The sequence below is a fragment of the Callithrix jacchus genome, chromosome 6, assembly GCF_049354715.1.
Source record: "Callithrix jacchus isolate 240 chromosome 6, calJac240_pri, whole genome shotgun sequence".
Taxonomy (NCBI): Eukaryota; Metazoa; Chordata; class Mammalia; order Primates; family Cebidae; genus Callithrix; species Callithrix jacchus.
This window is the reverse complement of record NC_133507.1, coordinates 20,315,744-20,328,198: the sequence shown is the minus strand read 5'-3', so window position 1 is coordinate 20,328,198 and position 12,455 is coordinate 20,315,744. Positions and strand designations below refer to the sequence as shown.

The following is a 12,455-nucleotide window of genomic DNA, read 5'->3' as shown; positions in this document are numbered from 1 at the left end:
TCCACGAATCCATGACCTGCCACCATCACAGCAGGCAGGGAGCTGGATTTCATGACGAGTATGAGCCCAGGAAAGGAGGCAGGGTTCCTGTGGCGGTTGTGTCGCTCTCCCGCTGCTGCGGGGGAAGCACTGACTCACCTCTAGTAGAAACCTTGGGCTCTCTGGCATGAACTTCAGGGCCACCATGGACACGGTGCAGGGCAGAGCACAGACAATGACGAACACTCTCCAGCTGTGGAAGTGGTAATTGGTCCCCATGCTGAAGCCCCAGCCTGCAAAGAAGCAGTCAGTCAAAGGATTTCTGGGACACGACCTTTTTCTCTACAGAAAAGTGACTCTGAAGACCTAGCTCACAAACTTCAGGCAACAAGAGAGTCACCCGGGGAGGTGGTTAAAATGCAGACTTCTCGGCTGTGCCTCCAAAGCTTCTGATTCATAAGGCTGGGACAAGAGCCACATCTTGACAAATGTGCAAAATGATATTTCTCATACCGCATATTTGTCCAGCTTCTGGACAAATTCCCAGGTCCAGGCCTGGCCTGACATTTACAGAGTGTTGGATTAGAGTACAAACAGAAGCAATAGCCTGTATCGCTACACAATCGTTATATTTTAAGACAGCGAATGGTTAAATGAAACATATTCTATTTGCCTGCCTCAACAGGCAGCAAGCTAGAAGTCTAAGCCCAGACTCTACACCCACCTGTGCCACATCCCCCACTCCCTCTTGCCAAGTGAGGGACCACGTGCTGACATGCATGGATTCACCACTGTGATGAGAATGGGCATTCTAGTCTTGATCTCTTGAGTTTATGGGAATTCCTGGGTCCTAGATTATACCCAGAGCATAATCTAGACAGAGAGGGGGATGAGGTCAAGGCCTCAGAGATCCCTGGCCTCATGGGAAGGAGTGCAGCCAGAGGAAGGCCAGAGCAGGCCCTCATATGGCCCAGGGCTTCTACTGGAGATCCCTCTTACCCAGGTCAAAGGGCAATGCCAGCTCCAGGTGATTCCAGTACGAAGGGTTCAGGACCACATTTTGAAAAACACTGTAAGTTGTAATATGACTACACAATTGATTCAAATGAGAGACTGAACTTCTACATTCAAATGCATCCCACCATCACTGAAATGGGAAGATAATGGCTCCTATTCCATCATTATTATTCAAAGCATTGCTAAAATCATATGCAGGAACTATATTCAAGCATTGTTTTGAATATCCTCATAGGTAGCAAACCTCCCTCTATTAAGTAATAAAGTGGAAAGAGCCTAGACTTTTGCAGTCACAGAGATCAGAGTTCAAATTCTGGCTTGATTCTATCATATTGCAATGGTAGGTTTTTATAGGAAATGCTACCTCCACAAATTTGCTATGTGTGAACGCTCCTGGCAACTCATCATTCTTCACATGTTTAGAGAGCATATTTGATTTTTTTTTAGAAATAGGTACATGACATTTAGTGCCAAGGCTGCTGAATAAAATAGATAAATGTCAGCGAAGATCAGCAAAAGAATTATTTTTTTAAAAAATAGAGCCAAGGTTATAAAATAGACTGGTTTCTCATGCCATAAAGTATTTCTGAAGACAATGCAAACGGTATTTTTGAAGACAAGCCTATGTAAAGAAATATATCAATTTTTAAAGTTTAGAGGGCAATAATTTTCTGGATATAAAACTTGTATTTCATTTACTTACAACTATCACATACAGCCAGCTCCAGGGGCAAGCAGCTTGGCTTGAATTTTTATCACTCCTCCTTGTGGTTCTGCTGGTTCTACTCACAGCAGACTCCTAAGCAATTATCTGCTGTTCCTGCAGATCTTTTCCACTTTATCTGTACAATTAAAAGACTAGGTAGACGGAATCTCAGTTTGGAAATGTGGGACTGTGGTCCCTTGGACACCTTTGGCCACAGCAACTAAACATACACCTCATCTAATACACTCAATCAGAAGCAAATCTTTTTGCACAGCTTTGCCTCTTAGCATCTCACCAAGGTTTGTTCATTCATTTTAATTTTAATTAAAAAGCCTTTCCTTCTCCTGGGAGTAACACTAGAAAGAGAAAGAGAAAACCATAGCGATATTTACATATTCTCACCTCATGTGCAAAACCTATTCTGGCATCATTAGAAGTAAAGTTGATCAAAAACACACAGCAATCAAACTCAGATGGATAGGCAGGGAAGAGGGGCAGAAGCAGCTATGTTTATAAAGTATTCTGCTTCAAAAAGATCTTTTTCTTTATGATAATATGCACAAATTATACAAAACCCATTATTCCCTCATGCCTCTATGGCTTTTACAGTGATTTCGGTAACCCGCATTTATCACATTCATTAGGCACATCTCCGGGGCCCTAAATTAAATAAAATTAAATGGCAAACTGCTTCCAAATATTTGCATCAATATTAATTTGGAAGCAGGGATTGTTCTGTTTGCTGTTTCTTCTAGTTTGTCCTACTTTCATCTGTCAGGATTTCACAAACAGCTGGTGGTGCTGACTACAATGGGAATTAATCTTCCATAATATATCCATTATTTTTCTGAGCTATACCCATGAGTTCCCAGGAAAACATTCTGAGCTTTGTAATTTCTTTCTCAATGAGCCAGTCACCCAAATTCCTGGTGCCAAGACTTCCCCTCACTTCATTCTGTCAAAATCAATTAAATAGTTTACAGAGGCTTTACATACGAATATCAGTCTCTTCTCAAGTTACACATGCATTTGTTCGAGGATTAATGCCTCAGGCACATTGGAAAATATCATCAAATATCTGGTTCACTGTGGATAAAACATCTGAGGCTTAAGATAAACAATGGCTCTTGTTACACTCCTCTTCTAGTCCACCATATTTCTGGGATGGATTGTCCCCAAGTGAATGCCTGTTTCAATTAAGCCTGATCATCCAGGAGGCTTCTAGTTTAAAATGGAATATAAAAGTCACAGATATCATACAGGCATACTCATCAGGAAATATCCCGACCATTTGGGGTAAAATATATTTTATTTTTCATTTTCATAGGTTACTGGGGAACAGGTGGTGTTTGGTTACACGAGTTAGTTCTTTAGTGGTGATCTGTGACATTTTGGTGCACCCACCGTCTGAGCAGTATACACCGCATACAACTCGTAATCTTTTATCCCTCACCCCCTTCCCACTCTTTCCCTGAGTCTCCAAAGTCCATTGTGTCATTCTTATGCCTTTGCATCCTCATAGCTTAGCTCTCACTTATGAGTGAGAACATATGATGTTTGGTTTCCCATTCCGGAGTTACCTCACTTAAAACATAATCTCATTTGGGGCAAAGTATTTAACTACAAGCCCTACTGTCAGCTTGCAGTGGTCAGACAGTTATTACATGGCCCCTCTGTCATGGACATCCCATCTACATCATTAAACATGTCCCCAACCTGAATTCTTTTACTGCTTTCCTATCAGACACTTACACAACAGCGTGTGCGTTTGTGTGAGAATGTGTTTTTGCGAAGTCAAAAAAAACGATGCAGTTTGTAGTGACTACTGTGGGTTACTGAGTCCCCTCACTACACCCTCCTGCCTTTTCCTCACCACTGTGTTGCATACCTGTGGTTTGGGTAGGACTGACCCCCCCCAGCTCCAGGGATGGGAAAGGAAGTGGATCTAAACTCTCCCGGGCCTACATCCTCTGGTGTCTAGTGATTGGCTGAGGTAGACACATGACCAAGGCTGATCCAATCAGAGGGAAATCAAAGACCCTTTCTCATTGGCCGAGTGTAAGGGCTGACTTTCCCCATGAAATAAGCAGTCTGCAAACAGAAAGCCCAGAATTGCTAACCCTTCCAGGAGGTAAGCTAGCCTGCATACTAGAATTATCTTGGAATTTTTCTCAACATTAATTCCTCTGTGCACCCCAAGAATTGCCAAAGGTTCAGGCTGGCAGGGATACCTAGAGCTGATTATTTTGGAGTCCCTTCTCCCCTCCATTTTACAGGTGAAGGAACCAAGGCTGAAAAGATGGATTGAACTTGTCCCCTATCACACAGCACCACTATTTCGATTCAGCTTTTATTCAGATTTCAGTAGGTTCTCTCCATAAAAGCTTTTTCAATCGCTTCATTTAAATGTAAAAATAGGCCAGGCACTGTGGCTCACGTCTGATTTAATCCCAGCACTTTAAAAAGCCGAGGCGGGTGGATCATTTGAGGTCAGGCATTGGAGACCAGCCTGGCCAACATAGTGAAACCCCGACTCTACTAAAAATACAAAAATTAGCTGGGTGTGGTAGTGCATACCTGCAGTCCCAGATACTTGGGTGGCTGAGGCATGAGTATCGCTTGAACCCTGGAGGTGAAGGTTGCAGTGAGCTGAGATCAGCCACTGCATTCCAGCCTGGTCCAGCCTGGGCAACAGAGTGAGATTCTGTCTCAAAAAAAAAAAAAAAAGTGAAAATAATCTCACAGTTTTCAAACATTTGGATCAGCTAACAGAGAAAATGATATTATGAGGAAAAGAAGTGAAAGAAAAGCAATGCCTCCGAACCATATAATCAACAGCACAGGCAATTAAAGTGTGCGTTTGAGTGAGGGATAGAATGCAGAACTTGGTATCAGCAGTAATACAATTTTGTATCTAAAATTATGGAGAACTAGAGTGACAGAATCGGCTGGAAAACGCTTCAACTCTTTATTTCACTATTCTTGTTCATATTTCCTCTGTTTCTGATATAAAATCCAGTGGATTTTCAAGTACTAGATATGGCAAAGACAACATGCTGTTCCCAAACCCACTTCCTGTACTCCATGGGCACACGGCTAAATTGTTACCCAATGTCCTTTGCAGAAGGGTGTGGTCATGTTACAGGTGGAGGGCCACTGGAATGTGAGTAGAGATGGCGAGTGTGCTCCATTTCCTGGCCTGCCCTTTAACCAATCCATAACTGCGCATTCTCTCTACCCAAACCGGAGACCTTGTAAGCTGTATGTTGAAGATGACAGAATGACACAATGGAAGGAGTCTAAACTCCAGGATTACTGATGGAACACAGCCACCTGCAGATCAGAAATGCCAGCGAAACACGGGAGAAGGTTTCGCTGTGTTAAAACATGGAGATTTCAGGTTCATCAGCTTGTCAGGGTAATGTATCCAGTAACACCTTAACTAATACAGTAGGAAGTGTCTAAACCAAGACTTGTTCTGAAAAAGATATACATGGAGCCTCCATTAGCTCAGAAAGGAGAGCAGAGAAGGTCATATTTAAAACAAGACAATAAACAGGTGGTGAAATAACAGTCAGCTTCAGGGGAAGCTCTCTGCTACCCGCTCGGGGTCTGCACAATTCTAAATCACTGCAAAGCCTGTATTCATAACCAATGATTTCCCAAAAATGGTTTTGAATGATGATGACAGAATTACTCAATATACTCCAAAAGCAGAATCAAAGTCGAAATTGCTGCCTTCTCCCTACTTTGCTCTTGATAAAACCAATAGTAAAAGTGGCTGTTGCCACGTCTCTGTCCAGAGAATACAATGTTTGCAATTATCCAGGAAAATAAAATTGTCCTCGCCGAAACCATGATCTTGTCCCTAAGGGCTGCTCCACTCCCACAGCCAAACAAGAGTGATGGTAGGCACTAGGATAGAAAAACTGTAAGCCTCCTGCACCTGAGGGGACATGAGGACTCCAGTCCCCACTCTGCCACATGCCAGGGACATGGCCTTAAGCAAATCACCAACTTCTCTTGGTTTTCATCACAACTGTCGTCTATAAAATGAGGTTACCAAAGCCTAACTTGCTCAGCAGGGAGGAGGGCCAGAGGAGATGAAGGTTGACATTATTTCAAACAAAAGTAAGAAAAGAGAAATGGAGAGAGGGAAGGAGAAAGGGAAGAATAAAGGGAAGGAAGGAAGGAGAAAGAGGGAGGACAGGATATATTTTTCCAAAACGACATGTGAATTGAAATTAACAATGTGTCTGCAATGTTAGAAATTCTTAAGAATGATCAAGGTCACATACCGGAACTGTGCATGAGTACCTGGAATAAGGCTGAGGATAGAAACTATTGTTTGGGCGCAGGAGCTATAGGAACAGGGACCCCTATGCTGTTTTAAGCCGTGGCTCACCGTAGTGTGGGATGATGCTCCAGGCCATGGCAGATGCGTAGAGGCCCCCAGTCATCCAGAAGATGCCCAGCCAACTGAGGTGTTCTCCTCTCTTCTCCCGAGACAAGAATTCAGAAAAATAGGCAAAAACAATCGGCAGAGCACCCCCAATACTGCAAAGAGAAATTGCCAGAGAGAAAGAATGAAGTCATACACTAAAAATGGTCATAGCAGAAACCAAGTTGCCTATACCCCACCTTAGGCTCCGTGGTGAAATGACCCACTGAATTTAAGAAAATGGCCAGGCAGTTCCTCTCTACATGTGGGAAGTAGTCTTGGATTATTTTAACATTACACACTGACTTCCAAGGCTAATCCTAACCCAACTCTTTCTAAGGTTCGATTTTAATATAGTATCCTGAAAGTCAAACAAAAAGTCAGTCCAAGGGTTTCTAGAGTTACCACTCAGAGACAGAGTACCAGAATGGATGGGCCATTGGTCTTGGAGGGTCCAGCTCCAGCTCTCTCAGAACATACCCAATGCCTGAGATGAGTCGGCAGAAGAGGAAGGCTCCATAACCCTGCACGAAGGAGGAGAGGGAGGCGAAGGAGGCATTGACGGCCAGAGATATGCTGAGGACTCGCTTCCTTCCCAGCTTATCAGCCAGGCCGCCCAGGATGAAGGCCCCTGCCATCATTCCCAAGTAGACTATCATCCCTGTGATGAGGGGATGGAGGGGAGAGAATAGAGAGAAAAGACAAAAGATTAGAGACTATACGATGTTTAGAAAATAAAATGCTCATTTTTACTTATCCTAGAATTTTTGTGTCATAGACACAAAATGGTAGAATGTGATATCTGTGGCAGATTGGAAGTGCTATACAAATGTGACCTTTTACAAATGTTACCTTAAAAAAATGGCCTCACCAGGTTTATACACATGTACACAGACTAACACAGATCACTCAAAGCTGAGATAGCTGTAAGACCACTCACTTAGCTGCATAATCTGTAGATGAGGGAAATGCGTCAAGTTTTTAAGCAAGGAGACTGTTTGTGCTGCAGAAGCCCTCAACTGGTGGATTACGTTTCAGGAGAGAGTTTCCAGGGTAAAGTGTGGCAAAGTGGATATGGGAAGTGTTAGGAAGGAAAAGCATGGTCCAGGTGAAAAACAGCAATTGCCACCAAGGCCAGCTATCTTATCACCCAAGAAGGACCTTTCTTCAAGCTACAACCAATGAATAGACTTAAGGAAATGTAGCTTGTTTGTATATGATGTGAGATAAGGGTTCAGTTTCATTCTTCTGCATGTAATATCCAGCTTTCCCAATGCAATTTATTGAAAAGACCGTTCTTCACCCCCCTGTGTGTTCTTGGCACTTTTGTTGACAATCAGCCATAAATGTGTGAATTTATTTCTGAGCTCTCCATTCTGTTCTATTGGTCCATATGTCTGTGTTTATGCCAGTCCTATTTTTTTTTTAATTACTACAGTTGTGTAGTATATTTGAAAGAAGATAGTGTGATGTCATAAGCTTTGTTCTTTTTGCTCAAAATTACTTTGCCTCTCCAAGTATTGTGTGGTTCTATCTGCATTTTAGGATTTTTTTTTATTTCTATGAAAAATGCTACTGGAATTTTGATAGATACTGCATTGAATCTGTAGATTACCTTGGGCAATATAGATACTTTAACAATATTAATTCCTTCTATTCATAAACATGAGATAGCTTTCCATCTATTTGTATCTTCTATTTCTTCATCAATGTCTTATAGTTTTCAGTATTAAGACCTTTCACTTCCTTGGTTAAATGCATTTCTATTTTTTTAATGTTATTGTAAATGAAATTCTTTCCCAGATTTTGTTTTCAAATATTCATTGTTATTATGTAGAAACACTACTATTTTTTATGTTGGCTTCTTATTTTGCAACTTTACTGAATTTGTTTATTAATTCTAACTTTTTTTGGTGGAGTCTTCAGGGTTTTCTATGTATACAATGCCATCTGCAGAGAGAATTTTACTTCTTCATTCATGACTTGGATGCTTTTCTGGCCTACTTGCTCTATGTTGAATAAAAGTGGCAAGAGTGGGCATTCTTCTCTTGTTCCTGATACTAGGGGTAAAGCTTTCAGCTTTTCATTATTGACTATGATGTCAGTTGTGGGCTTGTTACATATGGCTTTTTATACTTAGTTTGTTGAGAATTTTTATCATGAACGGATGCTGAATTTTTTCAAATGCTTTGTCTGCATCTATTAAGATGATCATATGATTTTTATCCATTATTATATTAATGTCGTGTATCACATTTATTTATTTGCATATGTTTAAACATCCTTTCCTGCCAGGGACAAATCTTACTTGATCATGGTATATGATCCTTTGAATGTGCTGTCGAATTTAATTTGCTAGTATTTAGTAGAAGATTATTGCACCTTTGTTCATTGGGAATATTGACCTGTGATTTTCTTTTCTTGTGGTGTTCTTCTCTGGCTTTGGTACCAGGGTAATGCTGGACCTGTAAAATGAGTTTGTAAATATACCTTTTCCTTCAATTTTCTGGAAGAGTTTGAGAAAGATGGGCATTAATTATTCTTTAAATGTTTGGTAGAATTCAGCAATGAAGCCAGCAGGTCCTAGGCTTTTCTTTGTTGAGAGATTTTTGTTACTAATGCAATCTCTTTGGTCATTATTGGTTTGTTAAGATTTTCTATTTCTTCATAACTGAGTCTTGGTCGATTGTATGTTTCTAGAAATCTATGCATTTCTTATAGATTACACAACTGGTTGAGTGTAATTTTTCATAATTCTTGTGATCATTCATATTTCTGTGGTATCAGTTGTGATATCTTCTCTTTCATTTCTAATTTTCTTTTTTCCTGAGTCTAGCTAAAAGTTTGTCAGTTTTATCTTTTCAAAAAACCAACTTGGTGCTTCAACTATTCCACTGTGCTGCTCTTTATAGATAAACATTGGTCAGATTCCCTCAGCAATTCCTGGTGCTTTCACTACTAAACCCCACTGTGCAAGACTATGGAGGTACCGGAGAAAATAAAAAGAGTTTCTCAAATTCTGTCTTAGAAGTCTAGAAAAAGGAAGAACAGAGGAAAAATGAGCCTATCATCAGGGAAGGAAAATATAAAATTAACAACTTCTCTGGAACAGCTATGCTATTAGACTCATTTAAAATCTGTCTTTAGCAAAAGAAATTTTAAAAATACATTTGGAAAATTAGAATTCAGTGGAGTTATCAAAAATGTCTTTAGTGTAAAGCAGATAAGGAAGTAGTTAGAAAACTAGAAATAATCATCCTCAATTTCACTCAACAAGCTCAGTGGCATATTAGAGTCATTTTGACCCTTTAATATACTGAGATTTTTGAGGATATTGAAAACCATGATTGGTACTTGCAGAGTAGAGGGGGAGGAGAAGGAGGCTGAAAGGAGGAGGGATGTGAGGAAGTGGAAGAGACTTTTAATTGGTGGTAACACAACAAAGGAAATATAATACCCCCCTCCCACTTGGAAGAGGGAGGAGCCTGCAGTGACAGGCATCATGCAAGCAAGAGCCCAATTCTGAGACTGAGACATCTAGGCCATGATCCTGGCTCCACGATTACCACGGCATGACTGTGGGCAGCGCATTCAGCCTCTCTGACCATTATTACTTCTTTGTAAAATTCAGACAACAGTGCTTATCTTTGCAGAATTGTTAGGATTGTATAGGTGAGTGGATTTAAAATATCTGGCAAAATGCCTGGCACAAAAGTAAATGCACAATAATAAAAACTGCTATTGATGTTATTAGCAGTGTAGCTGAAAATTGTCTGGGACCTTGGAAAGCCATGGGATTAGAAAAATAAAAATAAGATGGTGACATTTTAAAAACAAGCCAATCATATACTAAAGGAATCTGAGGAAAGAGGATAGAGAATAGCAGAGAAAACTTCTTTTTAGTAGTATGCCCTTTAAACATACCTCCCTCTCGCCTTACCTGGAGAAGGAGCCAGGTTCTAATAAAAAGCTTTTTCTGAACAATATTTTTGAAGTTTCCTCTAACAAGACTTTGAAGAGGGGAATTTTGTTTGTTTTTTTTTTTGCTAACTCATATTTCTTTAGTTCCCACATTAAATGTCATTTCCTTAGAAAGGCACCCCTGATGTTCCAAACTAAGGCTCAACCAACTTTTTCTATAAAGGGACACAGCATAGATATTTTACTTGTAAAATGTACTTTGCTATCTTCTATGGTGTCTGTCACATCATATTATTATTATTCCTAAGTTTACAACCCTTTAAAAATTAGGTCACAGGCTTGTGGGCCACAGTTTGTTGGCTCCTGTTCCAAATTTCAGCCATCTGATAGACTTTTGGCAGTGTACCATTGCTTTCCCTTCATATCTCATGCCTCTGTTTGATATTATATATTTATTTATTTGATATTTGCCAAACTCCTGTGACCGTAAACTCCTGGAGGAAGGGACCATGTTGGTTTTGCTTGAGTAGAGTTCGACACTGTGTCTCTGGCACAGAGATGTACGTGTAATAGGTACTCCATTAACATTTGTTCAATAAGTAAAACAATCTAAAAGTAATTCCTATTCACTATAGAAAAATCTGAAAAAAATACCCCTCAAAATGTACAAAAGGTAAAACAAAAATCTATTCATCATACCACTCAGAGACAGCTGTTAGCAGGCTTTATTTTTGTATTTGTATATGTACATGTGTAACCACATACTGTATTTACATGATAGAAACCTTTCTGTATCAAAAGCTTCATAGTCTAGCTTTTCACTTAATAAACAACTCAGCAGCCGGGCGCAGTGGCTCACGCCTATAATCCCAGCCCCTTGGGAGGCTGAGGCAGGTGGATCACTAGGTCAAGAGATCAAGACCATCCTGGTCAACAAGGTGAAACCCCGTCTCTACTAAAAATACAAAAATTAGCTGGGCATGGTGGTGCACGCCTGTAGTCCCAGCTACTCAGGAGGCTGAGGCAAGAGAATTGCTTGAACCCAGAAGGAGGAGGTTGCGGTGAGCCGAGATTGTGCCATTGCACTCCAGTCTGGGTAACAACAGCGAAACTCCGTCTCAAAAAATAAATAAATAATAAACAACTCAGCAAAGAACATTTTGCGTATATGTCTTTGCTGATGCTTCTAGTTATTTGCTCAGAATAGATTCTAAGAAATCGAATCATGAAGTCAAAGGAGATCAACAACTGTGGCTCTTGGGACCCAATGGCCAAATGTCCTTCCAGGGAGCTGGCAGGTGTCAGAAACCTCTCACCAGCTTTAGAGATTCTTTTCACAAAGACAGAATATTTCCTCTCTACACCTGCCAAATGTCCTTCCAGGGAGCTGGCAGGTATCAGAAACCTCTCACCAGCTTTAGAGATGCTTTTCACAAAGACAGAATATTTCCTCTCTACACCAGAGGCAACAGGATAAGATGTGCCATCAGACCACACTGGCTTACCATGGTGACATAAAAGAAGAGGTCCTGTGTGGGTGAGCTTCTTTATTTAGCAATTAACCAAAGACAAAGAAGCCAGTTCTAACCCTTTTTTTTATTGAATACATAGAAATTAAATGCATTAATTATCCTGGGAGGATTATGAGCTTCTTTTTCCTGCAGTGACTCAAATATTTATTTGACTGTATGCATATGCTTTGCAGGAATAAAAATCATCATCTTCCAACTAAACCATCTCCATTCCATCTATAATAACATTTCTAAAAAATAATTCCTGTCATTTCCATTTCATTGATTTATTACTCAACCAAATACACCCCCTCAAAGGGTAATATTCTCTTGGACTAGGGTATGGGGTTCACAGTCCCTCAAAGTGGTAAATGTGATAAATGTTTAACATATGTGGGAATCCCACAAAGAACCCTCACTCTGGGATTAAATAATGGAGGAACATCAGGGTATCCATCTGCATACCCTATGAAACAAGAAGTGTTGGGTAAGTCAGCCAGGCGCTTTGTTTATGTGGCATCTGATGCTTGGAAACTTCTGGAAGAGTAAACACTTTCTTTGGGGTTAAAAAGATTTGGCTTTAACAAGTTGTCTAATGGAAACCGATCTAGAATCACCATGTTAGACTTTTCTCATCTATTATGGATCCAGTAAACTCAAGTGAATAAGTCTTCAGAAGTGGGTTAACTTTTCCATTCTCTTGGTAGTTAGAACTATTCCCTAAATCTCACATAAGAGATTTGGATACAAATGTGTAGAGGAGAAATGAAGGGACAAAAGAATTAGTGTTTGTTGATCTCCTGCCATGTGCAAGATACTATGATAGGTCACATGTGTAATAATTTTGATTAGTCATTCCAACCTTGTGAGGGAAGTATTA

At 40.3% G+C, this 12,455-nt stretch overlaps 1 protein-coding gene across 9 annotated transcripts in view; it reads right to left on the bottom strand.

Annotated features, from left to right (window-relative positions):
- The window catches only part of SV2B (synaptic vesicle glycoprotein 2B), a 192,342-nt gene that overhangs the window by 38,362 nt on the left and 141,525 nt on the right, over window positions 1-12,455 (bottom strand). For all 9 annotated transcript variants that reach the window (XM_078326824.1, XM_035303880.3, XM_078326825.1 and 6 more), the window contains 3 exons: window positions 6,624-6,804; window positions 6,108-6,259; window positions 139-272 (listed from right to left, as the gene is read on the bottom strand). In XM_078326824.1, coding sequence (XP_078182950.1) covers window positions 139-272; window positions 6,108-6,259; window positions 6,624-6,804 — 467 coding nt within the window. The remainder of the gene's footprint in view (window positions 1-138; window positions 273-6,107; window positions 6,260-6,623; window positions 6,805-12,455) is intronic.